This window comes from Ammospiza caudacuta, chromosome 1 (assembly GCF_027887145.1).
Source record: "Ammospiza caudacuta isolate bAmmCau1 chromosome 1, bAmmCau1.pri, whole genome shotgun sequence".
NCBI classification, from domain to species: domain Eukaryota; kingdom Metazoa; phylum Chordata; class Aves; order Passeriformes; family Passerellidae; genus Ammospiza; species Ammospiza caudacuta.
In genome coordinates, this window is record NC_080593.1 from 26,360,377 (window position 1) to 26,387,691 (window position 27,315).

At 39.8% G+C, this 27,315-nt stretch overlaps 3 protein-coding genes across 8 annotated transcripts in view; 2 read left to right on the plus strand and 1 right to left on the minus strand.

The window, feature by feature from the left end:
• The first annotated feature begins 1,709 nt into the window (after window positions 1-1,709).
• MIOS (meiosis regulator for oocyte development) lies at window positions 1,710-14,351 on the plus strand. 2 transcript variants are annotated; one of them, XM_058804102.1, is made up of 11 exons: window positions 1,710-1,863; window positions 2,574-3,940; window positions 4,138-4,236; window positions 5,176-5,433; window positions 6,264-6,433; window positions 8,067-8,132; window positions 8,749-8,907; window positions 9,654-9,806; window positions 10,970-11,174; window positions 12,248-12,377; window positions 12,591-14,351. In XM_058804102.1, exons 2-11 carry the CDS (start codon window positions 2,644-2,646, stop codon window positions 12,685-12,687), a joined length of 2,634 nt encoding a protein of 877 aa, XP_058660085.1. In that variant the 5' UTR covers window positions 1,710-1,863; window positions 2,574-2,643; the 3' UTR covers window positions 12,688-14,351. The 2 variants fall into 2 exon arrangements, with proteins under 2 accessions (XP_058660085.1, XP_058660096.1); XM_058804113.1 differs by lacking the exon at window positions 1,710-1,863 and having other exon boundaries at window positions 2,476-3,940.
• Window positions 14,352-16,463: 2,112 nt separating this feature from the next.
• On the minus strand, window positions 16,464-20,426 carry RPA3 (replication protein A3). Its single transcript, XM_058806546.1, has 4 exons — window positions 20,238-20,426; window positions 19,928-20,002; window positions 17,892-18,000; window positions 16,464-17,373 (listed from the first exon to the last, which is right to left on the minus strand). The coding sequence occupies exons 1-4, from the start codon at window positions 20,334-20,336 to the stop codon at window positions 17,291-17,293; spliced, it is 366 nt and encodes a 121-aa protein (XP_058662529.1). The 5' UTR covers window positions 20,337-20,426; the 3' UTR covers window positions 16,464-17,290.
• A 3-nt stretch (window positions 20,427-20,429) lies between these two features.
• Window positions 20,430-27,315, plus strand: part of UMAD1 (UBAP1-MVB12-associated (UMA) domain containing 1) — a 78,003-nt gene continuing 71,117 nt past the window's right edge. The window contains exons 1-2 of one of the 5 annotated variants that reach the window (XM_058806495.1): window positions 20,443-20,476; window positions 22,322-22,427. The gene's annotated coding sequence lies outside the window, so the exon portion shown is untranslated. Of the gene's footprint in view, window positions 20,477-20,523; window positions 20,646-22,321; window positions 22,428-23,230; window positions 23,283-27,315 lie in introns of those variants that run through there. The other 4 variants (XM_058806531.1, XM_058806513.1, XM_058806503.1 and 1 more) reach the window with 4 other exon arrangements.

Consider the following 27,315-nt stretch of genomic DNA (forward strand, 5'->3'; position numbering starts at 1 on the left):
TTAAATTAATGAACCCTGCGAAAAATTACCAAATAAAATGTAGTTTATTATACAAAATCTCCACTGTGCCTAGAGACAAGAAAAAAAGACAACACACATTAACCCAAATGATGTCCAAAGCCACTCCATACACATTTTTAAAGGCACTGAATATATGCAGACTATTGAAAAGATGGATGAACAATGATGTACCATACATTTTCTTTAAAATGTTCTGCTAAGTTATAAGAACATTGGAAAGACCATTAAAATTATATGCTGTAATTAAAAAAATTAAGTAGGAAAATATTTAATAAGGAAGCCAAAGTATATTAATTTCCTTTGTTTTATAAAAAAGAATGTAAGAAAACCAACTAAAGTAAGGAGCTAATATCCTGATTCTAACAGAGTGGAACAAAACTTTTAAAATGTGATGTTTAAATATTTCCAGGCCAAATATCACTGTTTCCATATGAAGGAAGTTACTCTGAGAGACTGAAATTGTCGAATTAGTACTTCAGTTTATAACTTTTATTACAGACAATTTTAAAGAGCATTGAAAACAAAAGGAAAAAGGTAACAGTTCACATCTCCAAGGCTTGCAGAAAAACAGGTTGTAAAATCCTAGCACATAGAAGTGAGGAAATATGTTTGGTTTTTTTCCCAGGTAATTTATATGTAAGAAAACTTTATCATTGTGTCATCAAATAATGGGAAAAGTCACCCAGAGATGGTACATAGCCCCCAGCCCCTGTGCTTTGGCTGTTTGTAGGTCCCCAGAAAGAGGGGACAGAGTGAGGCTGGATGCGAGGGAGAAACTCTTTGCTGTGCGGGTGGCGAGGCAGTGGCACAGGGTGCCCACAGAAGCTGGGATGTCCCATCCTTGGAAGTGTTCAAGGCCAGGCTGGACGGGGTTCTGAGCACCTGGTACACTGGGAGCTGTCCTTGGCAGGGGCGTTGGAATTGATACCTTAAAACTTCAGCTTTTTTGTATTTCATATATTTGTAATCCTGCAATTCTTTAGTGTATAAATCTAAACTCCATATAGAGGGCGAGCAGTAAGAAACGTAAACAAAAGTGAGGGGGGCGGGGAGCAAATTTGGGTAATGACTTCATTACCTGAAGCTGTAACTGGGAGATTAACCCCCAATATGCAAAGGGATCAAACTTATGAAAGTATGAAAACCTGTGACCTGCGGTCCATTTTTGGGTGCAGCCCCTTGGGGATCTTCGTCTGACTTTAAAGTACCTGCAGACTCTTTAATAAATACAACCGCTTTTTATTCTCGTAATTTTGTCTGGTCTCTGTTTTTAAGTAATCTCAAAAGGCATCAGACTGAGATGCTCTTTGTGGGCACAGAATGCTTCAGGGTGGAAGGGGCCGGAGTGGAGGCTCTGGTACAACCCCCCTGCTCCAGCAGGGCCACCCTGGCGCCCATAGCCGGGAATGAGTCTCGAAGGCTGCCGGCTCTCTTCAGCCCGGGGCCCTGCCCGCTCCCTGCCCGCTCCCTGCCCGGTCCGGCCCAGCCCGCTCTCCCGGAGAGGGGCGGACCGCGGCCGGAAGCGTGCCCTGGCGGGCGGTGCTTCCGCTTCCCCGGCGCGCCGGAAGCGCCGCGGCCGCGGCCGGAAGCCCTGTGCGCTCCCCGTTCCCGTGCGCGGGCGGCGGGGCCGCTGGCGGCGGCCGGGCTGGAGCCTCCGCGGGCTGGGTGAGCGCTGGAAGCGCCCGGGAACGGACGGACGGACGGACGGTGGGTGGCAGCGTGGCGGTCTCTCGGCTCCGGTCCGCTCTTGCGGCCGCCTCCGCGCTCCGCGTCTCCTGCCGGGAACGGGCGGCGGGCGGAGGCGGGGGTGACCTGCAGGCACACAGGGGCGGCCCAAGCGTGGTAAATAATGCTGATTTTTCATACTTCCCGATCTTGCCTGTCTGTTCCACGGTAATAGCAGAGGTGTGTAGGATCTGTGGGGTCTGTTTGCAGGTAGGCACGTGTGGTGCTGGTAGCTGCCGCAAGTGTAAAGGGAGTTTTGGCAGTAATGTGCCTTTTTGAATGTTGCTGGATCAGATACGAACTGAGACAGCGTAGCATTGGGGCAGGTGGTGGGAGTGGGAAGTGTGCAGTAAGATGACAATTTGAATTTAAGTTGAAGTCTTCCAAGACATGAAGCCATTCTAGGCTATGGAGCAGACTTTAGACAAAACTGCCAGCCTCTAATTTTTGTCACTTAGTGTTTTTTAATTAGGTAGGGACATTCTCTTCTAGATGTTTGAGGGCGTGGCTCTTTCCCAGCGGCACACCCACGTGTCCTGGCACAGCGCATCTCAGGTAATGTCTTCTTGCTTAATGCTGGTGTGGAGTTTGTAAACACAGCAAATCCTGTTGTCATCAGTTTGTAGGTGGCCGTGTTGGTTCTGCCTCGGTATGTACATACCAGCAAAAACAACAAGTGTTGTGAGGAGATTGCTTAATGATTTGGCCTGTAATGTGTCATGAGATAAACTCTTAGCTAAAAATAATTTGGTTTTGTTTGTTTAATGATGATTTCAGATAAAGGACTTGGGTTTTGATAACGTTCCTACAAATTATTTTCTCAACAGTTTCCGTATGCATGGATATCACCTGAATCTTCTTAGCAGACCTTAAATTGTGTGTCAGCTTACCCTAGCCATGAGTGGCTCCAAACCTGATATCCTGTGGGCCCCACACCACGTTGACAGATTTGTTGTGTGCGATTCAGAGCTGAGCCTGTATCACATTGACTCTGCTGTGAGCTCGGAGCTCAAGGCAGGGTCCCTGCGGCTGTCGGAGGAGACTACGGCCACGCTGCTGTCCATAAACTCGGACACTCCCTACATGAAATGTGTGGCTTGGTATCCCAAGTATGATCCAGAGTGTCTCCTTGCTGTTGGACAGGCCAATGGCCGAGTGGTGCTTACCAGCCTCGGGCAAGATCACAACTCCAAATCCAAGGATTTGATAGGCAAGGAGTTTGTTCCCAAGCACGCTCGGCAGTGCAATACCCTGGCCTGGAACCCCCTGGACAGCAACTGGCTTGCTGCTGGGCTGGATAAACATCGGGCTGACTTTTCTGTGCTGATCTGGGACATCAGCAGCAAATATGCCCCAGAGACTGCAGTTGCTACAGAGAAAGTGAGGCTTTCAGCAGGAGATGCAGAGGCAGGCCTGGTAGTTACAAAACCACTGTATGAATTAGGGCAGAATGATGCTTGTCTTTCTCTCTGTTGGCTTCCACGGGATCAGAAACTGCTCTTAGCTGGAATGCATCGAAATTTGGCTATCTTTGATCTTAGGAACACAAGCCAAAAAATATTTGTAAACACCAAGGCTGTCCAAGGAGTGACTGTTGATCCCTATTTCCACGATCGTGTTGCTTCCTTCTATGAAGGTCAGGTTGCCATATGGGATTTAAGAAAGTTTGAAAAGCCTGTTTTGACCCTGACAGAGCAACCAAAACCCTTAACAAAAGTTGCATGGTGTCCAACAAGGACTGGACTGTTAGCTACTTTAACAAGGGATAGTAACATCATTAGACTGTATGACATGCAGCATACTCCCACCCCTATTGGAGATGAAACTGAGCCAACAATAATTGAGAGAAGTGTCCAACCATGTGAAAATTACATTGCTTCATTTGCCTGGCATCCCACAAGCCAGAACCGAATGGTGGTAGTGACTCCCAACAGGACTATGACCGACTTCACTGTTTTTGAAAGAATTTCTCTTGCATGGAGCCCAGTGACATCCTTAATGTGGGCCTGTGGACGACATTTGTATGAGTGTACAGAAGAGGGAAAGGCTAGCTCCTTGGAAAAAGACATAGCAACCAAAATGCGCCTCAGAGCTCTCTCAAGGTATGGTCTTGATACTGAACAAGTTTGGAGAAATCACCTCCTAGCTGGAAATGAAGATCCTCAGCTGAAGTCCCTTTGGTACACTCTGCATTATATCCTTTATTTTATTGTAGTTTTTGTCCTAAGGAAGTAATATACCTTTAGATATAAATCACTTACATAAAATGCATTAAAATTTTTAAATACAATGCAATGTCCTGTAAATGCTTTGAATATGTTAACAGGATGTGACTTAAAATTTTTAAAAACATTTTTTGTGAAAAATTAAGCTTCCTATATATGAAAATACTTATGAAGCAGTATACTGAAGATATGGATCAAAAACTTACAGGAAACAAAGGTCCCTTAGTTTACACTGGCATTAAATCAATTGTGAAGTCATCTTTGGGTAAGAATGTTCTAACTTTGCTATAAGTATTGTTGTAGTATGTTTGCAGAATGATGCACTGATGAGTTTGTCTTTGGCAATTGTTCAAAGAGACTATTCAAAAATATAAAAACAAAGTCTTTCTGTTTGTGTTTTAATAATGTAAGTTAACAGTAATTTCCAGAGTTCAGTGTTCTTGGAAAGTCAGTAATTGTAGAAGCATAGTATCCTCAGAAGTAAATCTTTGAACTGTTTCAAACATTTGAGTTTTTATTATGGCGCTAAAAATTCTTGCTCCCTGCATATTATACTTTTTTGCATAATATTATATTCCCTGCAGAATATTGTATTTTTCAAAGCTCCACATCAGGGTGTGGTTCTAGAAAGGTGACTTTGCTGCTGTCACTGCTGTTGTATTAAGTACATTTGTATGACTGTGTTTAAATAAGCTGACCTGTTCTGAAGTGGTGATCAACCCTGGGTCATCACATTCTGCCTCTCATGCTGGCTGAAATCTTTCATAGTATAATTCAATATTTGAATACTTCTTTCTCTCTTCAATATATGTCTTATTAATAACTATGCTTCTTGGAGCAGAAAATGAGTCTTCATTTTGGGAAAGCTTCTGACACACTGATGCTGGCTGAGAGCTGGTAGAGGAGGTGCTTGACAATGTATTATCTATTTTCAATTTGAACATACTGAGAGCTCCTGTCAAATGTAACAAGTATAGAAGAAAGAAAAAAGACTGAGAAATATATGTCAAGCTTAGGTGCATAATTTTTAGTAGATCAAAATAATTTTGTGCATGCTGCTCCTTGCATGGAGTTGTAAGCAATGTTAAAGTACTAAAATGCAATACTCAGCTTTTGTACCCTGCTTTATGATTGAAGTCAAATCTCTGTGTTGTGATTGCAATTGAAGCTGTCATTTAAGCATAATTTAACTTCCCATTTGTAGGAACAACAGAGAACCTCAGGCACAGCAGGAGTGGATCTGATAGACAGGCTGATATTATTCAGTATCTGAGTGAGGAGAGATCTTTGGCTTTGCAGCTCTGTGGGTGGATAAAGAAGGGAACAGACTTAGATGTGGAGCCTTTCCTGAATTCATTGGAACAGGAGGGAGACTGGGAGCGAGCTGCTGCTGTAGCACTTTTCAACTTGGACATACGGCGAGCAATACAAATTCTGAATAAAGGGGCTTCCTCAGGAAAAGGTGTGTATTGTGTTTAGCTTTTTATTTTGGCACTATATCACATTAGTAGATTTTTTCTGTTAACACAATTATGGAAGATAGTGTGGAAGAGATGCCTGTTATGTTGTAAAATTGTTACTTAAAACACTGGTATTGGAGCTTGACAAATCCTGCTATTTCACTCCTCAGACTACCATATGCCATACTGTTTATTTAAAATAGGACACGTGTTTCAGAATTTCCTTCCTCATAAAAGCCCCAGAAAGGCTTATGTTTAGAACTAGTGGGATTCTTTTTGCTTTAATAGAACTGCTGGGGGAAAGAGTGTCTGTCTGTGCTTTCCACAGGGAGGGTTCAGACTGGAGACGTGCTGTTTTCAAATTCAAGAATAAAATTGGACTTTCTAACAGAATGAATATTTAGATTTAATAGTTTTCCTGTTTTTAGGAAACTTCTTAGCTTGAAACTTTTGTATAAAATTGTCATCCTCCAGCTAGGTCTGTTAAACAATGGCTGGATATACAATCCTGTCTTTTCACTTCTTATGGATATCAATTAAGATAATTACAATCTTTTGTGATAGCTATTTCAAAATACCACAAGTAGTGTGATGTTGTTAAAGAGGCTGTCATGCATGTAGATGCTAATTTACCTGAGCAAAGGCATTTAAAGCAGAAGCTACTATACATGGTAGTGTATGCACATTAATTTAGGTAGTGTTAATTCTACTGCATTTTATGTTGCATCCTGACAACACATTGTGTTTCAAATGGATGTTTCATTTACAGTTTTAACTGGAGCTTTTTAAAATTCTTAACTTGAATAATATTCTTTCACTTTTCATAAATCAGGTGATTTGAACCTTAATGTTGTAGCAATGGCTCTGTCAGGCTACACAGATGAGAAGAACTCACTTTGGAGAGAAATGTGCAGTACTCTGAGACTGCAGTTGAACAATCCCTACTTGTGTGCTATGTTTGCTTTCCTGACGAGTGAGTCTGGTTCATATGATGGTGTTTTGGTGAGTAAATTTCTGTGTGAGGTTAAAATTTCTTTATGCAATAGGAGCCTGGAGATACATGCACTTATGTAGGGGGAGTCCTCTGTACTCCAAGAATTAATCAAATTTAAACCTATTCTTTTATCCTGGTGCTGGCAAATAGCATATCTATCTGCAGAAGAGACATCTCATGTCAGTGAATGTTATGTTAGTGAAGAAGTCGTGCATGAATGGCCAAAATATAGATTATAGGTAACACATTTTTAGAGGAATTTTATATTTAGCATGGAGTTATTGAACCTCTAGAAATACAATATCAAAGTAATGCAAGGAGTGGGAAGAAACAGAAGCAATTAATAGTGGAATTGCAAAAAGCAGACTAAATGCAGGAGAGTTTGCAGAACTTTGATCAAGCTACATTTGCAATGAAGTGTATTTTATTTTCCCTTGCTTACTTGTCAAGATAATTTCACTTTGTTGAAGGAGTAAATAGAGTAGTTCCAGGGCTTCTGAAAGTGCTACAGACATGCCATTTAAAGGGCAAACTAAACATGAGATACTTTGAGCCTTTGGAGGAGTTAATGTATTTGATTCCTGGTTAGAGAACAGTAGAAATACCTGATTCAGTAGGAATTATTTAGCCTAGGAGAGAAACTGTTGTGGTGCAGCAGAGTAATTGACCCAAAGCTGTTGAAAGTGAAGTTGTCGTAATTTGTTGCTCTTAGGGTAATGAAAAATAAAAATGGCTAGAATCCCAGAGGAGAAAAACCTGAATTTATTTTTTTTTCTTTCTTTCTGTCTGTCTTTGAGAGAGAGTATTGTTGTTCTCTGGATTTTGGGTAGTACTTTTATAGATTTTTTTATTATGAACTGGCAGCTCATATGTGATAAGGTACTGTTTGTTTGGGTTTAATTTTAGTTTTCCTTCAGTGAGATCTGTTGATGTCTGCATGAAAGATTTTGCCAAGCACATCTTGTTTTGGCAGTGTCAGTCACAATTTCTAATCTCAGAATATCAGAGGGAAAAATATGGGCATAGCTAAGTGCGAGAATTGATACAGAGAAGTATTTTTTTTCTGTGGTGTCACGTCTAGTAAAATGAATAAAAAGCAGAAGTATTGATACACTGCTGTACCTCAAGTGTTAATATACTTCTGGGAAATTAATTCTGGGTGTTTAGTTTTTGTTTGCTTAGGGTGTTTTGTTTGCTTTGTTAACTTTTGTTTGCAATTTAAGGAAGGAATGAGTGGTTAGGCTAGTTATTATGTAAATACAGTAAGCGAAACTTGGTTTGTTTTTCTTCTGCCTGTGACTTGGTGGGACACCTGGCTATACATGCTGGAAGCACTAAGTCCTCTATAGTACTTGCAAAGTTTATTTTTGTAGAGTTTCATAAACCATGTAGGATGTGTTGTACCAGACTTTCTGGGTAGATTGTTCCCATACCCACAGTCTTCCTCTGATACCTGTATCTGAGTACAAACAAGTAAGCTGATATTTAGAGTTAGCCTTCTCCACATGCCACATTTTCTTTGTACACAATCAATTTCATTGTATTAGTTAGACAGTAGTGCAACTGTTCTGATTTTTACAATGTGTTGGAAAAATGGAAACATGTATCTGATGTCAGTAATTCCCATTTTTCTCTCTGAAGTATGAAAATAACGTAGCTGTACGAGACAGAGTGGCATTTGCTTGCAAGTTCCTCAGTGATGCTCAGGTAAGTTTGTGGTTGCACATTTAAACAAACTTTTAAACTGGGCTTTATTCAGTGGCAGAAGAAACTCTGGGGTAGAGGGGTGACCAGTGGAAATAATGAGTCATGAGTGATTTGTTTTTTCTTATCACAGTAGTATATAACCTATGGTATTAATCTGGTTTTGAGTTTGTACTTCCAGCTTAATTTTAGATTCTGCTTTTGGTTGGTTGATTTGGGGGCTTTATTGGTTTTGTGGTTTTGGAGGTTTTGTGAGTATTCATTACACGGTAGTTCAGATGCAGTTGCATTAACTGTACACCTGTTTTACTGGAGAGTATTTCTATGTCTTCAGTATTTATTTCCAGATGTTAATGTTCTCTCAAATTATGGTTTGGTTTTGCAGCAGCAATGTTCTATTTTAAATTCACCAAAGTATTCTAAGAATACATAACTTCTCTCCTTGCATTTTCTATCAGGAAGCCTAAAGTTTGTTTATAAACACTTTATTTCATGCAGTTTCATATGATATAGTAATTTAACTTCTTCTGCATAACATCCAGCAAGCAATGTATTCTATTAGCTGCAGATGCTGTTTTTACATGTATTTATGTATTTCTTCATATATATTTTTTTATAGCTCAACAGGTTTATTGAAAAACTGACAAATGAAATGAAAGAGGCTGGGAATTTGGAGGGAATACTGTTAACAGGGCTGACAAAAGATGGAGTTGACTTGATGGAAAGTTATGTTGATAGAACTGGAGATGTCCAGACAGCAAGCTATTGCATGCTACAGGTTAGTGTTTCATTCCAAAATAAATTTTGTGGAGGAAAACTAAACGTAGTTTCTTTATCTTGTGAACTAAAAAGTATTTTCTGTATTAAATTGAGACAATTGGTTGTTTGGTTATTTTTGTGGAGTCATCTGAAAAACTCAGTGCTAACTGCTAAGTATGTGTCTTCACACTCTCTGGTTTGAGGTAGCTTGAGGAGGTAGTAGGGGAAAGAGGCAAAAGAAAATCGTAATCCTTTTCACAGCTGAACTGGGAATACCCATTTATCTGCTTATTGCTGATGTGTTTCCTGACATTTTCAGGAATTTTTTTTTTTTTTGCTTTCAGGATTTTGATAGGGAACAAAAATGAGGTTTTTTGTTTTCTTGTAGGCTTTGAGGTTTTTTTTTTTAAATAATGGATTTACCTTGGCCCTTACACAGTAGCAGCTATTGCCAGTGGTGTATTTAACTGCATATGCAATCATGACAAATTGTGAAACATGGCAGAACTTTCAAATCCTTCATCTCACAGACAGGAGTTCTTAGGAGGACGTGACAACACAATTATTTTCAACCAGGGAGAAACTGAAGAAAATATTTATCAAACTCACATTACAATTTCACAGAAAATTCATATTTTTTGGAATAAATGACACTGTATTATTTCTTATATCTTGTAGTACACTTTGTAAAGGCTTTTGAAAAAGTGAGTAATATGTATTGTGTGCCTTTAATGTGTCTCTGACATTTTTTCCTGCCTACTTTAGGGTTCTCCATCAGATGTACTTAAGGATGAAAGGGTTCAGTACTGGATTGAGAACTACAGGAATCTTTTAGATGCCTGGAGGTTTTGGCATAAACGTGCAGAATTTGATATTCATAGGAGTAAGCTGGATCCCAGCTCAAAGCCTTTAGCCCAGGTAAATATAAATCCTAAATGAAATAAGACCAGTCCAGAAAGGAACGTGACATGGTACTTGTGTAAAAAAACCTTGCTACTCATATTTTGGTTTTCATGAGGATTTATGTGCAAAAGAAAGACTTCAGCTTAGCCTGCCCTAAAAAAAAGGAGGTGTCACTTTTTTTTCAAATAACAGGTCTTTCAGAAACTGTAACCTATCAACACTTTTCTTCTGGGGAAACTGGAAACTCAGATTTTTTTTTTCTCACATGCTGAAAAATGAAGTCAGAGATGTATCACCCAGCTGAATTTAGTGTCAGGGTGAGACTGATCCTGAAACCATGGAACTAGTACAAATTGCTTTTGTTTTAATTGAAAAAACTTTAAAGCTGTTTTGAAGCCCTTCAACCTGAAACTGAAGTGAACAGCAGCAACTTTCATTATCAGTTCTGAATGTACACTGACCTAAAAACTAACGCCCTGCCCAAGTGCTATCTTCTTAACATCTGGTGGCAGTTTCAGCCAACATGGTCTTACCATGGCACCTTTTATTCTCTCATGTCTGCTAAGTATGTTCATTATGAGCTTTAGGGCTTGAGAGTTTCTAGTTTTGAATTAATTTATCGGTCATAGCTGTTGAAGCAGAGTTGTTCCAAGTGGGAGGGAGTTGAGTTTACTGCTCCTTCCTTATGTTGTTTAAGATAAATAGCCCTAAAGAATTTGAAGTATGTGCTCCTTGGTATCAAGTCACAACTTGTGACACAAGGGATGTAGATAAATAATATTAGGATAATCCTTATGTTGGGGGTTGTAGTGTGAGTCATCTGACTATAAGAGAGAGACCAAACTTTATATAGTAAGTAGAATAAACCTAATTTCTTCCATTACTGAAGATACAGCTTTTATTATAATACCTTAAATAATATCTTTTAAAGTTTTAGCAATTGTGTATGTTTTTATGTGCTTTTGAAGCTAGTGAGCATCATTAAGGCCTACTTCTCAGGGCTGTGTGCCTCATCTATAAGCCAAGATGTTAAGAACTCCTTCACAAGTAGGCTTGGCTTTCCAGAGCACTCTCTAGAATATCTGGTAAATAAATGTTAATTACCTTGAATGATTCACTCACAGGTATAGCAAAAGTGGAACCAAACCAAAAAATTAATGGGCATCTGTTCTCTTTAGGTGTTTGTGAGTTGCAATTTCTGTGGGAAATCAATCTCTTACAGCTGCTCAGCTATTCCTCACCAGGGGCGCGGTTTTAGCCAGTATGGAGTCAGCGGTTCCCCCACCAAGTCCAAAGTTACGAGCTGTCCTGGTTGCCGTAAGCCCCTTCCCCGCTGTGCACTTTGCCTGATAAATATGGGAACACCAGTTTCCAGCTGTCCAGGTATGACACAGAGGGTTTTAGTTATTCAGCTACAGCACTAGTTGGAGGCCAAATTAGCAGTTCCTATTGAAAGATCTGTTGCACTTCTTTTTTCTATTTGTGCTTATACTGTAAATATTCATACTCATCATTTTGAAGGGAGAAGGACCATAATTGAGAACTTGCTTACATCCCATCTGATTTTGGGATGAAACCTTTGTTTCAATTCTTAATGGTCACACAGTATGCATAGTTGCTTGATTCTCACAGTTTCCATGAGACTGTCAGTCAAATTCCATGGTTAGACAGATGTAAAGATCCAAGTATTGCGAGGATCAGTATTGTGAGCTTTACCACTGAAAGAAATGGGGAGTGTGTTTTCTTGAGATCAATTGCAGGCATGCAACACAAATCATTGAATGTAAAGTAATTAATTTTTAGCTGGAAGAGAGTTGTGGTGTACTTTCTGTTATTAAGTATGAAAGAAAGCATGGGTCATGCTGTCAGAACTAAGAGGTATTATGACTGGAATTGTTTGCTTGTAAATGCCTTTGGCTCAGCATTATATAATGTCTAAATTAAAAGGATTTTGACCATATTTTTAAGTCAATCTTATTACAGAGCCATGAGCAGCTGTACAGTTGTAGTTTTTTTTTACCTTTCTCATTCTTTCACTGATCTTTGTTATGACTTCTATACTGAATTTTTTCCAACTCATAACTTAGATTTTGTTGATTTTTTTTCTAAAGCAGAAGATTTCATGTGCAGCAGAACAGGCCATGGATAATTAAATGGATTATAAATCAATCAATAAGACATAAATCACCATTGAACAAGATTCTGTCTGTAAAACTTGTTTAATAGGCTAGCTTAGCATATCTAAAAGATAAGATAAGCAACAGTTTAGCAGTCTAATTCTTTTTTGGCACTCCTCCAGTTCTTAATATTTTTTACTTCTATTTTAAAATCACAATGCTTTTTCACATTATGTTCCTTATTTCAAAATAATTTTAATGGTGTTTCTGGGACTGAAATGTAAATGAAGTGTAATGATTTACAGCCATATTTGTGGGGGTGGGTTTGCCTCTGGACAGGAGGATCCAAGTCAGATGAAAAAGTGGATCTTAGCAAAGACAAGAAGTTAGCCCAGTTCAACAACTGGTTTACTTGGTGTCACAACTGTAGGCATGGTGGACATGCTGGACATATGCTGAGCTGGTTCAGGTAAGTCAGTGTCAAAATTTTGTTATTTCACGTGTGTGTTCTGCACTGAGTAGAACATGTCTCCTTCCCTGTATCTATCATTACAAAGTTTAAATAACAGAACTGAACTGTGATACTGAGTTTTTCTGAGATGCTATACCTCTGCACATGGTTAAATGTATAATTGCAAAATTATGTTACCTGTTTTTTCTTTTTTTGACTGTTGCTATTTAGGGACCATACTGAGTGCCCAGTTTCTGCCTGCTCTTGTAAGTGTATGCAGCTGGATACAACAGGGAATCTCGTTCCAGCAGAGACTGTCCAGGCATAAATACTGTTAGAACATGTGTGGCTCTCTGATGGATGTCCATCATAGTCCAAGCAGATATTTTAGACAAAGGTAATTTGTGATTTACTGTGAAAAAATAAATTGCTATCAAAGTAGTAAAATGATGTGTGTATGACTGTGCTTGGTAGAAACAGATATTCCTGAGGTGAACCTATAGGTACAGTGCATGGCCCTTATTCAGAGGACTGAAGAAAAGCACTCCTAGAATTGTGGACTCTTTGAATTTGCTAAAATGCAAAGAAGACCTTTATTTAAAAAGTTTTCATGATAATGCTGATTGGCCCAAAGCTGAGTTTATATGCTGTGAAAGCAGACCTTCAAAATAAACACTTGAAAAGAAGATGGCAAAGTTATGCTATGGATTCCTCTGTTCATTGTTTGATCACTGTCTTGTATGCAAATGTTTGTTTGTTTCCTTTTAAGTTTATTTAAACTGCCACTGCTAACTGCCTTCTAAACATTTTTATTTTAAAGAAAAATTCTTTTCTTTCTGTTCCCAGGTTTTGTTGATAGTAAAGCAATATCTTTACAATTCAAGTTCTTACTTAACTAGGCTACATATCTAGCTGATGCAGATTTTAATGCTGAAGAATTTGGGGGTTTTCTCTCCTAGTGATGACTGTATCTTAGAGAAGAGTTCCCTGTGAAGTCATGTGACTGTTTCAGTGCAGAGTGCAGGTAAACTATAGGAGGTTGTATCTGATAAATTTTTAACTTAGTACTGTGAAGATCTGAAATCTCAAGGACTGGAGACTTGTAAATATGTAAGTTTTAAACTACGTGAAGTTTTGACTGCAAAGATATTTGAAGACTTTGAGATAATCAGCATTTCCCTGTACTTCTGAAATATATTGGGAAGTGTGGAATCAACCTGTATAAATCCTGCTTCTGGTCACTAGGGGACACCCATCTGCTCCCAGTTTTGAGTAATTGATCAGAGTACTTCTAGATGTGTTACCAGGTGGAATTAAGATTATTTATTAACTTGAGAGAACATCAATGATATTTTGATAATACTGTGCTAGGAGCTAATTGGTATTGTTGTCCTTGACTTTGTAGGCAACATTCACACAAATTAGGGAAAAAAACCAAACCTGTTTTAAGGTATGTGATAATAACATCAGTTTACTTGGTGTGTGTTTATTTACAGTATATGAGTTACTCAACACTTGTGTGCTATGAAATATGAAATGGAATGCTAGCAATAAACTGGTACTGTTTGCCAGGACTGTGAAAATTGCTGTTTCAAAGAGAATATATTGTAATATACCACTAGTTCTATGTGCTCTAGTGTAGTTTCAAGAAGATAAAATGTGGAAATGTACAAGATGTACATGTACTGTGGATGTACAAGATTACATTCAGGACTTTGGGTTATATTTTCTGAGTTAGCATTAATGTTGTAACACATCTGCTGCATTTATTTTGATCTAAAATTGGCAAAGATAATTTTTAAAGTTAAAAATCTAAGAGGTACTTGATATTTCTAGGCATGGGAGAGCAGTTCCTTTTTTTTCTCTTTAAAATATTTATTTCTCATTCCAGTATTTTTGCACACTTCACATTGCTGTTGAAAAGCTCTTCAAAATGTTCTCCATTTATAAATGTAAACTGGGGCTTACTGTATGATACCCTATTTATATAAATACGGGCAATAAAGGTTTTGGTTTATGTAAATGAGGATTGGTAAGTGTCAAGAGTTTGTTTTTTATTCTTATGTAGTAACATTTAGTAAATTTCTCTGATAATTTCCATGTTGAGGTGAATGCAACTACCAACATAGTGTCTCATTTTCTCATGTAAAGAAAATTAATCTGTAACATTTTCACCTCGATTATAACTATGTGTTTCAAGTTCTATCACTAAGTTAAATTACATGCTCACTCTAATACTCATATCTTTACAGTGTTTTGGATTATGAATGTGTATATTCTGGCACTATGGGTTTTGGTTGTTGAAATTAATAATCAGGCTTTCAGGTCAGTAGTTACATGATTTGCAAAATTTACAAAGCTAAAGTTCTATGTTTTTTAATTACCAGATTCTTTTTTCCTTGTTTTGTTTTTAAATTAATAGATCTGTCACTTTTGGGGTGATTTCTTGTTTTCTAACAAAAATATAGCTACACCCATTTTATTAGCTGCAGTTATTTTTTTGTTTACTGTTGCCTGGTAAATCTCAGCTCAACTCTGCTGAAGGTGTCCTTGCATGCTAAAATGTTGTGATCCTGTGGCTCATGCTGATGACATTCCATTGTTGTAATTTTGATAGATGTTCCAGCCTTGCAGCCCTTCCTTGATTAAGTACAAGCACTTTATTGTCACACAGGCTGCTTGCTCATGAGCACCACATGAACTGTGAATGTGTCCATGCCCAAACCAGGACAGCACAGCAGGCAAGCAGGGTCAGCCAAGAGCCCAGCAAAAAGGTACCAAGTCTCAGAAATAAGTAATGAATGTAGTGGCAGTCGTCCTCCTCCAAATAGCATGAACTTCTAGAAGTCTGCTCCAGTTACAGCATTCACTTCCTATGCCCCTTCTCCTCTGCCAGGTTCCCACTATGCACCAGCCTCTTGTCCTCCCAAAGAAGCCATCAGCTCCTCTTCATGCCTTCCATTACTGGCATTGGTGACATCCCTGTCTGGTGTTTCTGATTCCAGTTGCCCTGGTGCCTCCCCTTTGGTCAGTGCCCCAGGAAGCCCCTAGTTCCCATTTTTGTTATCTATGAGGGCTGGCAGTTTCTCACCTTTCATTGTGTATGGTGCCTGGGGCCCTGCTAACCATCAAGCCTAGCTGGCATGGTTGTGTCTTTCCCTTGGTATTTAAAGTAGCTGGCAGTTTTCATAATGGCAATGTAGGAAATTATGCTGATAAATGCATACATGACGTGAGCACTAGTCTAGTACCAAGAATGTTTTACAGCTCCTTGCATTGCTGTGTGATTTGTACAGCCATGAAGCCAGGTTAGGCCATTTATTCACACAGACTGATGGTCTGTAGAGAAGCAGACCAATGAAAAGTGTGTAAGGGAAACCTTTAGTTGTGTCCAGCTTGCCCTGCCACCTTTCACTGCTGCAGGACAACAAGGAGAGTCTTGACTGACAAAGGGAAACCAGCATTCCCCACTTGGTGTGTTCACACTTTCCCTCACCAGACCTCACAGCCCAGGCTGGTCTCTGAAGTGCTAAAGCCATCTAGTGGCAGGCTGCTCCCCTGGGCATGGGTGCTCTGGGTAACTGTACATAACATTTTACAGAGTATATGTACACAAATTACTAATTTTCTAAAGCAGAATAGAACAAAATAGTTTTAAATGCTAGGAAAACATGCATGCAGTTATTAAGAATGAGATTTGATTCTACTGAACACTTAAGAGTGATGATAGACAGGGCATGGCATTGTGCCACATGGACCTTGTGTTGTTTGCTGTAGGAGACTGATTCCTACTTCAGAAGACTTTCTTCCAGTCAGAGTAACTGTGTATCTGTAACAGAGTATCCATCTTCTAGGTGGGGAGGGAGAAAAAATAGATCCTCTGTTAACTTGTTCATTCCTCCAGTTTGTAGCGAGTTCAAAGTGTCAGTTTTTGAAACATATTCCTTGACTAGAAAAAGAGATGTCTATAAATAATCACAAAGCTATCAGTCTTATTAAGGCAGTAAATCTAACTACTAATCCTGAAACCTGTTTGTATAAAAGTTCAAAGAATATGGCTACAGTTTACTTAAAATACTTTGAAATACTTTATTAATTCGCAGAAAATATTTCCAAAGTTCAATTTTACTTTAAATGAGTTACCTCAAATGATGCAAAAATTTTGCCAAGAGTTGTAAATAGCCTGAACAGTAACAAAATTGGGGACTGTTGGAAGTTCCTATGGTTAGTCACCATGACAAACTGGCTGAATCCTGGTACTGCTGCTGTCACTCCAAGCAAGAATGAAGGATGTGATGGGACTTCAACTGTGCTTGAAATTCCCAATCCTAATTCAACATCTCCCAAGTGTTAGCATCATACAAAGACAAGAACCTTGTACTCCACTTTGTTAAATTCAGCTGTGTCAGATCAAATAGAACAGGAGTTGCCACATATCACTGAAAATAGTACTCTAACATTTAATGCTGACACAAATGGCTAAATGCAGTGAATCTTTAATTGGTGAAGATACCATTTCCAAGATGCAAAATACCTCTTCCATACAATAAATTTATATCAAAGCAAATTAAATCAAAAATCTTTATCAAATTTTTCCATACAAGTTTCCTGTAATGTATCCTAGAACCTCTACCAACTAGAAAAGGATGCTTACAAAATTTCAGTTTCTGACAAGTCTAATCTTGCAAGAGAATGCTCCTCATAGATGCAAAAGGGTTAAATATATACAGTGAGTGAGACATTCACGTTTGTTTTCTTTGCTGAATAAATACATTTTCAAAGAAAATACTCTTCATAGGCAACACTTAGCACATGTAACAGTGTCTTTTCAGTATATCTCTTGAAAATAAATGCAACTGTTACCATGCTGTCAGGCAAGAAACCACAGTACTGTAGTCCCCTCTGAAGCTCTAAATACATGTTAATAAAAATCAAGTGTTCCTCCCAGTACCAAATGGGTAGTATTCAGGGAAATCATGAATAATTTTTAGTGCTTCATTGTAGAGTTCCAGATCTGAAAGAGAGCAGAGAAAATGGTTATAATGCATAAGTTCAATTCCCCACAAGTCACTGACAACATTCAAGCGCTGCTTATTTTAAAGCAGTACTGTTGAGAGACCCCAGTCTCCCTCAAGCTCCTGTTTTCCCATGGCAGGAACACTCATTGCTTCTTTTCTGGAGGGTTCCTTGTTGGCTTGTTTTCTGGAGGGTTACTTTGAGGCCTGCTAGCTGCACAACCACACAAGGTGTAGGGCAAGGTGAGAACCACGTGGTCAGGAGTGGGAGAACAGTGAGGCCACAGCAATGATCTAGACTGGCTCCAGCATTGAGTCACTTCCTACAGTTTAACTGTAAACCACTGTATTTGGTACAGAACTTCTCTCATGACACTTTTCTACACCCTGTATTTTATCTGGCAGCTTGAAGAAAGACCTTGTCTGTTAAAAAAAGGTAACTAGGTTTTCCCTTCTTATTTACTGAAGACAAGTTCAGAACTCAAATGAATATGCCATAATGTATATTCTTACTCACCAAATGAACTTTTATCTTCTCTGAACTGGACATATGATGCACACATGATGGTTGCCTGATTTGTTACTCTTCCCACCACTTCAATAACTCCTGAAATCTCCTCATCCAGCTAGAAAACATACCAAAGATGAAATTAGTAACACTAAATAGCTGCTGTTTTTACTGCACAGATAGGAACTCTCCACAGCTGATGGTTTGTTCATGACAGATTCTGTTCCATGTCAAACAATACAGTACTACTGGACAGCCTGGTCACCCTCCCCCCAAAAAACCCACAAAAACCTTGATCCACTTAGAGATTTACAGGTTTTGCAATAGCCAATTCAATACCACAAAAAAAAAATTACTAAGACACATCAGAGGAAAGATGCTGGTTCATAAGTATATAAAACTGTGTCATTTCATCACTGAACAGAGACTAATCTAGGACACAGAGAGAGAACAATTCTAATTTTAATGCATTCAAACCTGTGTCAATTACAGAACTCTTACAGAGCTAAGGAGGTGTCACACATTCCAGCGAGCAGTTCCAGTGTTCACATTCAGAAGGCATATCTGGAAATAATTTCTTAAGTAATCTGTCAGTAAGTGTTCAGAATACAAAGATACTGTCACTAATAAGCCTTTGGTGGAACAAAGGAAAAAAAGGCTAAAAATTATATCTTACACCAAAATAATACAGCTTGCATGTTTTCTTTAAGATACAAATTTTAACAGTGCAGTACCATTTTGGTAATGCTCTTCCAATATCTAAGTCTTGTTTTTTACTTTCTAGTAAGTCTTCTGGAATAATTCCCTCCCCACAATTTTGGGTCCTCTGTTGAAAGAGGGAACTAGACATGCACAAAGAGTGAAATATATTGAAAGGGAAAAAAGTTAGCAAGCATTTTGATTAGCAAATCTGTTAAGTTTCCCCACTGACACTGGGTGAACTGGAGAGATGAAACCTTGTTTTTTTGCACGCACCAGTTTCTCCCAAGGCAGTGGGGCACAGACAGAAGTGCCCAGCACTACAGCTTTGCATTTACAGAGTTCAACCACTTACACCATTAGAGAAAATATTACAGAATTGGTCAGATGCTAACATCTGAATTTTTTACAACCCAAGGCAGGAAATGTTTTCACAAACTCAAGAAAAAGCTAAGAGACATTTTGTTGCAGTTTGATGTCAGCAATTTTCACATTTATAAGACAAAACTCTGCCAGATTAAACAGCATTTTTCATCAACAGTGACAGACTCTTGTCTTGAAAGACTGAGAGAGTACAATATACAATTGTTTCCCATGGAAATGGCAAGGTTTCTCAGCATTTAACAACTCATTCAGAGAAAAAGATGTAAATATACACATGCACTGAGTCAAGCTAGAGCATTTGCCATCACAATTAAAATAATTTTTTATCTACAAGATTTCTTGGTGGAAAAAACATACTTAGAAGAGAATGTCGAATTATTATTATTATTTCAGTGGTAGGTGATAACAAAAGAGGCAGTAGTTTTGTTCAGTAGTTCTAATTATATCTTATACCCATTGCATTAATTGCTTGCGGTTTTGTTTAAGAAAGAATGATTCAAGCTAACTATGGAATTTACTGAAACGCTATGACCAAAGAATTCTAAGAGGATGAAACAATGTTAAGTCAGAAAAACTCTTTAATGAAAACACCATGTTCTTTTTGATTATAGAAGCTATAAGAAAATGAGAGGAAAGACTGAAATTAAAATAAAGCTAATAAACGTAGTGGAACGTATTACACGGTGAACAACTAATAGAGTAAGACGAAATAGCCAGACAGGGGTGTGTCTGACAAAGAATGAGTTCTCTCTTAGCACCAGCTGAAAATTGATCAAGACTAAGGCAGCTCATGGGTAAGAAGGCTGACTACAAGTTAGCTGAAAGATGCAAGAAAGAGAGGCAATGAAATACAGGTGGAAAAACTCAAAACATGGAAGGCATGTACGGGTTTCAGAAGAGACAAAACCTCCGGAATCCACAAGAGGCGGCATCAGGTATTTCCAAAACACTCCTTAACTTACAGGCTCGCTCAGCTCCACAGTCGTGTGCTTTCCGAGTCCATCCGTAAGCACGACGAGCTTCCCGCTAGAATGAATCTACAAAAGAACATTTGATTCCAGAAAAAAGGCCTGTGCGCTCCAGAGGCGGCCGGGAGCGCCACAGCCTTGGCCGCCTCAGCCGCTTCTTTCCCGCAGAGCCGCGTCCGCCTCCCGCCCGCTCCCAGGCCGCCTGTGGCCGCCGGGCTGCCCCCGGGACGGCGCCAGCCCCTCCCCGCAGAGCCCCGGGGCAGCCCCGTCCCCGCTCCCGGAGCCCGCCCGGCACCCCGCGCACCTTCTCGACGCGCCCCACGAAGCAGACGGGCTCCCCGATGTGCTGCGCCAGCTGCCCCGTGGCGATGCGCGGCCGCGGCACCTCGTGGATGTCGCCCATCGCCGGCGCCGCTTCCCGCCTTCTGCAGAGGGAGGGACGCGGCCCCGGGAACGCCGCGGCCGGGGCGGGACTTCCCTTCCGCCCGAGGCGACCCGGAAGCGGAGGCGGAGGCCGGTGAGAGCGGCGGCGGCAGCGGGAGGGTGGGTGATGGAGGGGCGGCTGTCGGTGCTGCCGCGGCGGGGAGGGCGGCGGGGCCGCGCCCCGGGCAGGCCGGGGGAGCCGGCCGTCAGCTTCCAGCCCTGTCCTGTCATTGAATCCTTGGAAATCGCCCCGTACTTCCCCTCCCCGGCGTTTTCCCTCTCCCTTCAGGTACCGGTTCCGCTCAGGTGTAGATTGGCAGCGTGCCCTGGCAGCCAAGAGGGCAGGAGGCGGCCTGGGGTGCATCAAACACGGTGCAGACAGAGGAGCCTGTCCCGCTGTAGTCAGCGCTGGTGTGGCCTCACCTGGAATATTGTGTAGTTCTGGGCTCTGCAGGGGAGCGAATCAAAGCTGGTGAAGGCAGTGGTCTGTGAGAATCAGCTAAGGACTTCGGGTTTGCCTGGTTTGGAGTAAAGGAGGCTGAGAATTATTCTCATCATTCTGCGGCTTCCTGAGGAGGGGAAGCAAAGACACGAGATGCTGGTCTCTTCTCCCTGGTATCCAGTGGATATCTCAGGGTATGTGGCAGTGATTCAAAGCTGCACCAGAAGTTGTTTACGTTGAACATTAGGAAGCATTTCTCTTCTGAGAGGGTAGTCAAACTGAAACTGGCTTTCTAGAGAGGTGGTCCATGCCCCAAGCCTGTCAGTGTTTAAGAGGCATTTGGAAAATGCCCTTAACAATGTGCCTTTTTTTTTTTTTTTTTCTTCATCCTCCCTGAAGTGGCCAGGCAGTTGGACCACATGATCACTGTAGATTCTTTCCAACTGAGCTATTCTATTAATTATGACAGATGGATGTAGGACAAATATAGCATCTGGACATGACACTTGCATGCATCTTATCTTTTTCCGTGTGTTTTCCCAATTAATCCCTGGCATTGATAGGTTCCTCCCAATTGCTTTTGTGGCAAAGGTGACTCATATCCCAATCTGCATTTGACGTGGTGTTGCCAGCAGGTGGAGGGAGCTGCTGCTTCCCCTCTGCTGAGCACCAGTGAGGCACCAGAGTGCTGGGTGCAAGGGCTCATGTGGACATACTGGTGATGAGAGGCCAGAGAAGGGTCACAGCAATGATTGAGACTGGACCATCTTAAATATGACAAAAGACTGAGAGAGCTGCAACTGTTTACCCTAGAGAGGAGAAGGCTCAGAAGGCTCTTATTCATTAATATAAATACCTCAAGGAAGGGTGCACAGAGGACAGTCAGGCTTTATTCAGCTGTGCCCAGTGAAAGGAACAGGGGCAAAAGGTACAAACTGAAACACAGGAACATCAGGGAGCGCTTTTGTCACCATGAGAGTGACCAAGCTCTGATACAGGTTGCCCAGAGAGGTTGTGGGGTCTCCGTCCTTGGAGGTACTCAAAAGCCACCTGGATATGGTCCTGAACAGCCAGGTCTAAGATGGTTCTCCTTAAGTAGGGGGTTGGACAAGGTGGCCTCTGAAGGTCCCTTCCAAGTGCACTCATTCTGTGGCTGTGATGTCCTTTTATTTTCCAAGACTGGTGTTTCAGGAAGTACTTGGGAAAATCTAACTCTGCTCTGGCTTAAAAGGACAATCACGAAACTGCCTGTGTGCTGACTGTCTCTTGTAGCCAGGCACGGCCCGTTCAGCTTGCTAACCAGTACCAAGTGGTTTGGTTAGGTGGCTGGGCTAGTGTTGTTATATGGCAGTGGCTTGTGTCAGCTTGCCAAGGAAACAAGCTGTGCAGAGCCAGCATGTGATCAGGGAGTGCTCTGGACTTAAATCTTATATGAGATTTAGCTGCTTGCTGTCCCCTCAGTGTCGCTGTGACATTCACCTGTTCAGTATTTCATTTGCAAGAAAATATCCTCACCTCCCTAGCATATCTTCAGATTTTTGAAAGGAGAGATCTCATCACTGGAGCTGTTGGAGCGAGGTGCAGCAGGCTGCTGCACAGTGGCCCTCCTAGGGCTGAAGAGTTTGAAAGGTCAGCATCGAGAAAAACATGTACAAGTTCTTACAAATGTGTGTCTGTATCACACTTAGCAGCTGTTGAAGGTTTGCATTCAAAAGAAAATTGTTTGAAGGGAAAACAGTGGGCTTCAGCCTGTCGAGTATTGTGTTTCACTAACACCTAGCTTTCTCTTTTTGCATTTCCTGTCTTCAGGGTTTTGAATGTTTACATCAGTTTAAGTGCTGTTATTTCACTCCTGGCTTTGTTTTTGTCACCTGTGCTTTTATTGTCTGACTTGGTTGTGGCTGATTTTTTATGATTCAGCCTCTTCAAGTGTTTTTATATTACGGTAATTTGGGTTATATAGCTCTTGTATTTCTGCTTTCCTTAAATTTTATAAAAACATTAAATAGAAATACAAACACTTTATGTAATACAGAAAAAAAATCTTTGTTAATGTTTCATTATACATAAATCCCTTTTTAAAAAAGAATGGGTTTCTTGTGGTACTTTTGGTTCTTCTGCTTTCAAGAAATATGAACTAAAGAACCATGACTAATGTTAATGCCAGAGCAAAAAATTATATTTTTTTTTTCCTTCTTCATGTAGTAACTTAGACTAGGCCAAAAGCTTTTAAACTGTTCTTTTGGTGTCACAGAGAATATTTTCAACACACATATTCTTGACTCTTAAATTGGTTGTTTTCATGATAAGAAGGATTGCACAGGGCTGTAAACATCTTGCTATTTTGCTGATTGCTGCTTTATTGGTGAATCACAGCAGATGGTAGTATGGAAGTGAGAATTGCTCTGATGCTCTGTTTGCTTTTTCCATAGATTGTCTATCTTAAGCTGCTAGATGTGAAATTATTCCAGTTCTTTCTTTAAGGTCAGTTTTGTGTTTTCTTCTGTCCTCATTTCATCATTTATGTAATCACTGGCAGTGTCACTGCAATTCTGCTTTGCTGTATTGCTGGGCATTGTCTCTTCATCTTAGTCTGCATCTTTGGTGTTTTTAACATTAAATTATGATTCTTCTCTGGTTTTGTGAACATTCAGAAAAGGCTGAAAATCAATAGTATATATACTAAGATCTTTGTTGTATAGAAAAACTTTATTGGATTTAACATATTGGTTTGGCTCAAAGGTCGCCTATAGTTCTTGTTAAGGGGACTGACAAAATGCAGGAGGAATAAATTAACCCCTTTGTGCAGCTCTGTAACTCATCTTTGTCCAGTGCCTCGTATGTTCTCAGAGCCTCATAGAAACACAAAATATTTTTTGCGGCCTCACAGAATTGCTGTAGCTCAGAGCTTATTATTTGCTAATGACTGAAGCTGTGCCAAAAGCATTATTCTTAACTATCAGCGATTGTGTTCACTTTTTTTGTAAGAGAGAAACATGAGGAGGAAGGGAATTGCATATTCCTACCAAGGGAGATTTTTATCTTTAGGCAGTGAATTCAATTTCAGGTCTCCTATAGAAATAAAATTAATCCCATCTGGAAGGGAAAAGTGCTGTGCTATATAGCAGAAATGACTGCAGGAATGTGGTACTATCTCTGAATGGTGGGTGTATTTTGTGTGATTTTGTGCTGACAGCTTTTTAAAAAAACCCCCACAACTAAGTGTTTTTTTCCTCAGGTCTGTGTGACTGTGCATCCAGGTCTCCAAACTTCCAGTTTAATTTTTACTCTGAAATGAAACTTGTATGAAACTGGTTGTTCTGAGCTTTCATCACCTGAAACCTCATCTTATCTAAAAGTAGTAAAACTGCAGCCTGATTCTGCAAGAGCTTAAACTGTGTCCTTATCTTCAAGAGCACGAGTGTTTCCATTCAGCTCTGTGTTTCTTTGTTGGATAGGGGCTTTGTTCTGTTTTTAACATGTGATTCAAGAAATTTAGTGGTTGCATTTCCCGTTGCTGGGGAGATTTATGTTTACTTTTGAAGTAGCACAGTTGATAAGATTCTTAAAAGAGCATCACAAATGCATTGCCTGTCTACAGTCTTTCCCTTACCCATGCTGTACTGTCTGTAGCTCTGGTTTTTGTTTCTGTGCCAGCTCTATTTTTTGTTTTTGTGCCACCCCTCTTTTTTTTTTTTTAATAATTCTTTGTTTTTTAGTTTATACTTAATGGTGTGTTCAACAAAGCTACCGAAAAGCTGAAAGTAATAGTTGGTGAGCTCTTCCTTCAACAAGAAAATCTACACAACTTTTGTTTCTAAGAGGCTGCTAGAGAAGGAAACATGTTAGTCTTTTTAAAATGTGGTTTTTATACTGCCTCCCCACATTCACAGGCACAAAATACAGCAGGTTCTGTTTTCCTAGTGCTGGACTGGTGATTTTAACAGCGTAAGGATTGAGGCCCAAGCTTTGGATGTACTTTCGTTCATTTTGCTTGGTTTTCTGCCTCAGACAAACCGATATGTGGGTTTTGATTGTAATTTTGTTTAGTTTGGGTTTTTTGTTTTCTGTTAGAGAAATACTGCTGGCAGTGGAATTAAGCTACATCAGAAACCGAAAATTCCAAAATGAAGATCAGCACTTATGTATGTAGATAAGATGAATCCTTTGGGTTTTAAAAAAAAAATAGGATAGTGTCAACGACAGTAAAAAATCTAGTATGTGAAAGTGCTTGTAACCTTAATTTGGCTAGATCAAATTGTCCTGATTGCTAATTTACTCTGAATTTAAATGCCTATTATCTTTTAAGCAGTGACGTTTAGGTATGTTAAGTATGGAGGATTTAAAAGACTAAAAGTGCATGGTTCCCTACACAAGCCTTTTGTGCCATGTATATACTGATTAAGATGCTTTTCTTTGTGCTACAAAGAAGGGAAGGGGGACATTAAGTGATAGAGCTGAAAACTGTACAATAATGCAGATCTCAAAAGAGAAAAAAATGTGATTGGAGCAACTGCAGCTCTGGCACCTCAAGTGACTGACTGGAATCTGAGCCTTTACCAAAGCTATCTGTAAGATTTTGCACATCAAGTTGATTTTGCTTCTTGTTGTGGCACACTTAGGATGAAGGTAAAATTGCATTTTAAACTGTTCCACAAATGCCTCTCCTTCATACATCATTGGAGCAGAAACCTGACTCTCAAGCATTACAGCACAGGTTTTTACCACTTGAGCTATGGGACTGACAACCCTAATTGGTAGCAGGAGAAGACTTATTCCCTCAGGGCTGAAAAAGGAATATGCTGCTGGCGCCATGTGTTGAGCCTGGGTGTGGGGGGAGGTAAGGAATAAATGAGATAATTAGGATTTTCTACTGTGTAATCTCCATGGAACTGGAAATATCACTATTTCTCTTGCAAAGGTAGGAAAACAAGTGAAAAGGAATAAAGTGCTGTAAAATAACATTTTCTAAAAATAACTGTGTTCCTGGGATTGGATCACAGAATAGTTTGTTCTGTTTTTGTGCACATTAATGTAGTTTATTTGGTGGCCAGAAGTTGCACTGTGTCAGCATCAGCAAGCAGGCCAGGCTGTGGGCTATTCAGTCTTCAAGTCTCAGGTATCAGGCCACAGTTTGAATAGTTGCTGCTTTTGCCATGATCTATTTATACACTGTTCCAGGCCAGTGCTTGCACTTCACACAGGACTTTCTGGAGTGTACAATCACTTGTAACAGCAAGATTTTAGGTAGTTTATATGAATAGTCAGTACTTAGTCGCCAAGGGTCCCTGGCCAGGGCAAAAAAAGTCTTGTTTATGGTATCATGAATATTTGGGTGGGGAATGAAGAACTCCAGCAAGCAGTTAATCCAGGATTCTTATCTTTCTTTTTTCTTTTTTTTTTTTTTTTAATCTGCACATTTCACAGTAGCACTCTTCACTTTTCCCCACATTCTAAAGATTCTTCTTTGTTAAATTCAGTGTGAAATAATGTTACTGAAACTTGACTCTGTATTCCTCTTTAATTCTTTACCCTGGAGTCCTTTCCTCTGTTGGAGATGTATATTTGATGTTGCTATTGATTTGTCAGTCCCTTCTCTGTAACATGTTGATGTCTGCAAAATACATCAGAATTCTGCTCCTCAAACTCTGCTTCAAAGTTGAAATTACATTATTCTACCTTTCCCAATTTTATATGGGTATTTTAGTAGAGAAGGTCTTTGCATGCCTTTATTTAAGCCTTCCTCTTTGTGTTCAGCACATAATGTGTTTCAGCCAGACCACAGGCTGCTCCATGGATTGGTGTTGTCCAGGGGTCCAAGTTCAGCCTTTGAGCGACCCTCATGGGTCCCTTCATGGGTTTTTAGTATTTTTGTCCTATTTAAGCTACTCATAATTGCTTCTATGTAATCTTCCAGTCCTGAGAGAGGGGATACTGAGCATTTTCTTCTGCAGTCCATGGTTTTATCCCAATTGTTTCCTTGTTTTGTTCTAGCAGTGGAGCTGCCTTGGAAGATTCTTTTAATCAATTATTGTTGCAAAAAATTGCTACAAATGATTTTGCTGCTTTTTCTTTTAAGGAAATCATTGGTAACTGTTAATCAAACATACTCAACTGTTAGGCTGTCTTTAAGATTGTGAACTGGAAAACTGAAAACAGTTACTGCCCTCTTTGAAGAGAAAGCCTGTCTAATCACAATACAAAGTAGCAGAAAAATATGAACACATATTTCATATTTTTGATATAAAATATAAATGCTGAAAGGAGCTTCCATCTTTCATTTTCATTGAGAAAAAGTTTTTGTTAGTTTGTTGTTTGATTTTTTTTGATGATTCCTCTCCATTCATAACTTTGTATAAAAGCCTTCTGTGCTCCACTCTACTCTTGCCTCTTGAAGAAACTTGCTGCATCAACAAGGTAATTTATCTGACACAAAAATGCCTGATATTTCAAATTGGGTAATAAAGATTAGGTATATGGCCTTACTACATACATAGTGTATGATCTGGAGTGCCTG

What these genes read in the sequence shown, in the direction of transcription:
- RPA3 (XM_058806546.1), bottom strand. Translation starts at nt 20,336, where the DNA reads ATGGGCGACATCCACGAGGTGCCGCGGCCGCGCATCGCCACGGGGCAG. An exon ending in TCGTGGGGCGCGTCGAGAAG is followed by an intron (nt 20,003 to 20,237) that starts GTGCGCGGGGTG and finishes GTTCTTTTGTAG; the next exon opens with ATTCATTCTAGCGGGAAGCT. An exon ending in CTGTGGAGCTGAGCGAGCCT is followed by an intron (nt 18,001 to 19,927) that starts GTAAGTTAAGGA and finishes TATGTTTTCTAG; the next exon opens with CTGGATGAGGAGATTTCAGG.
- MIOS (XM_058804102.1), top strand. Translation starts at nt 2,644, where the DNA reads ATGAGTGGCTCCAAACCTGATATCCTGTGGGCCCCACACCACGTTGAC. An exon ending in CAAGCTATTGCATGCTACAG is followed by an intron (nt 8,908 to 9,653) that starts GTTAGTGTTTCA and finishes TGCCTACTTTAG; the next exon opens with GGTTCTCCATCAGATGTACT. An exon ending in GCTCAAAGCCTTTAGCCCAG is followed by an intron (nt 9,807 to 10,969) that starts GTAAATATAAAT and finishes TGTTCTCTTTAG; the next exon opens with GTGTTTGTGAGTTGCAATTT.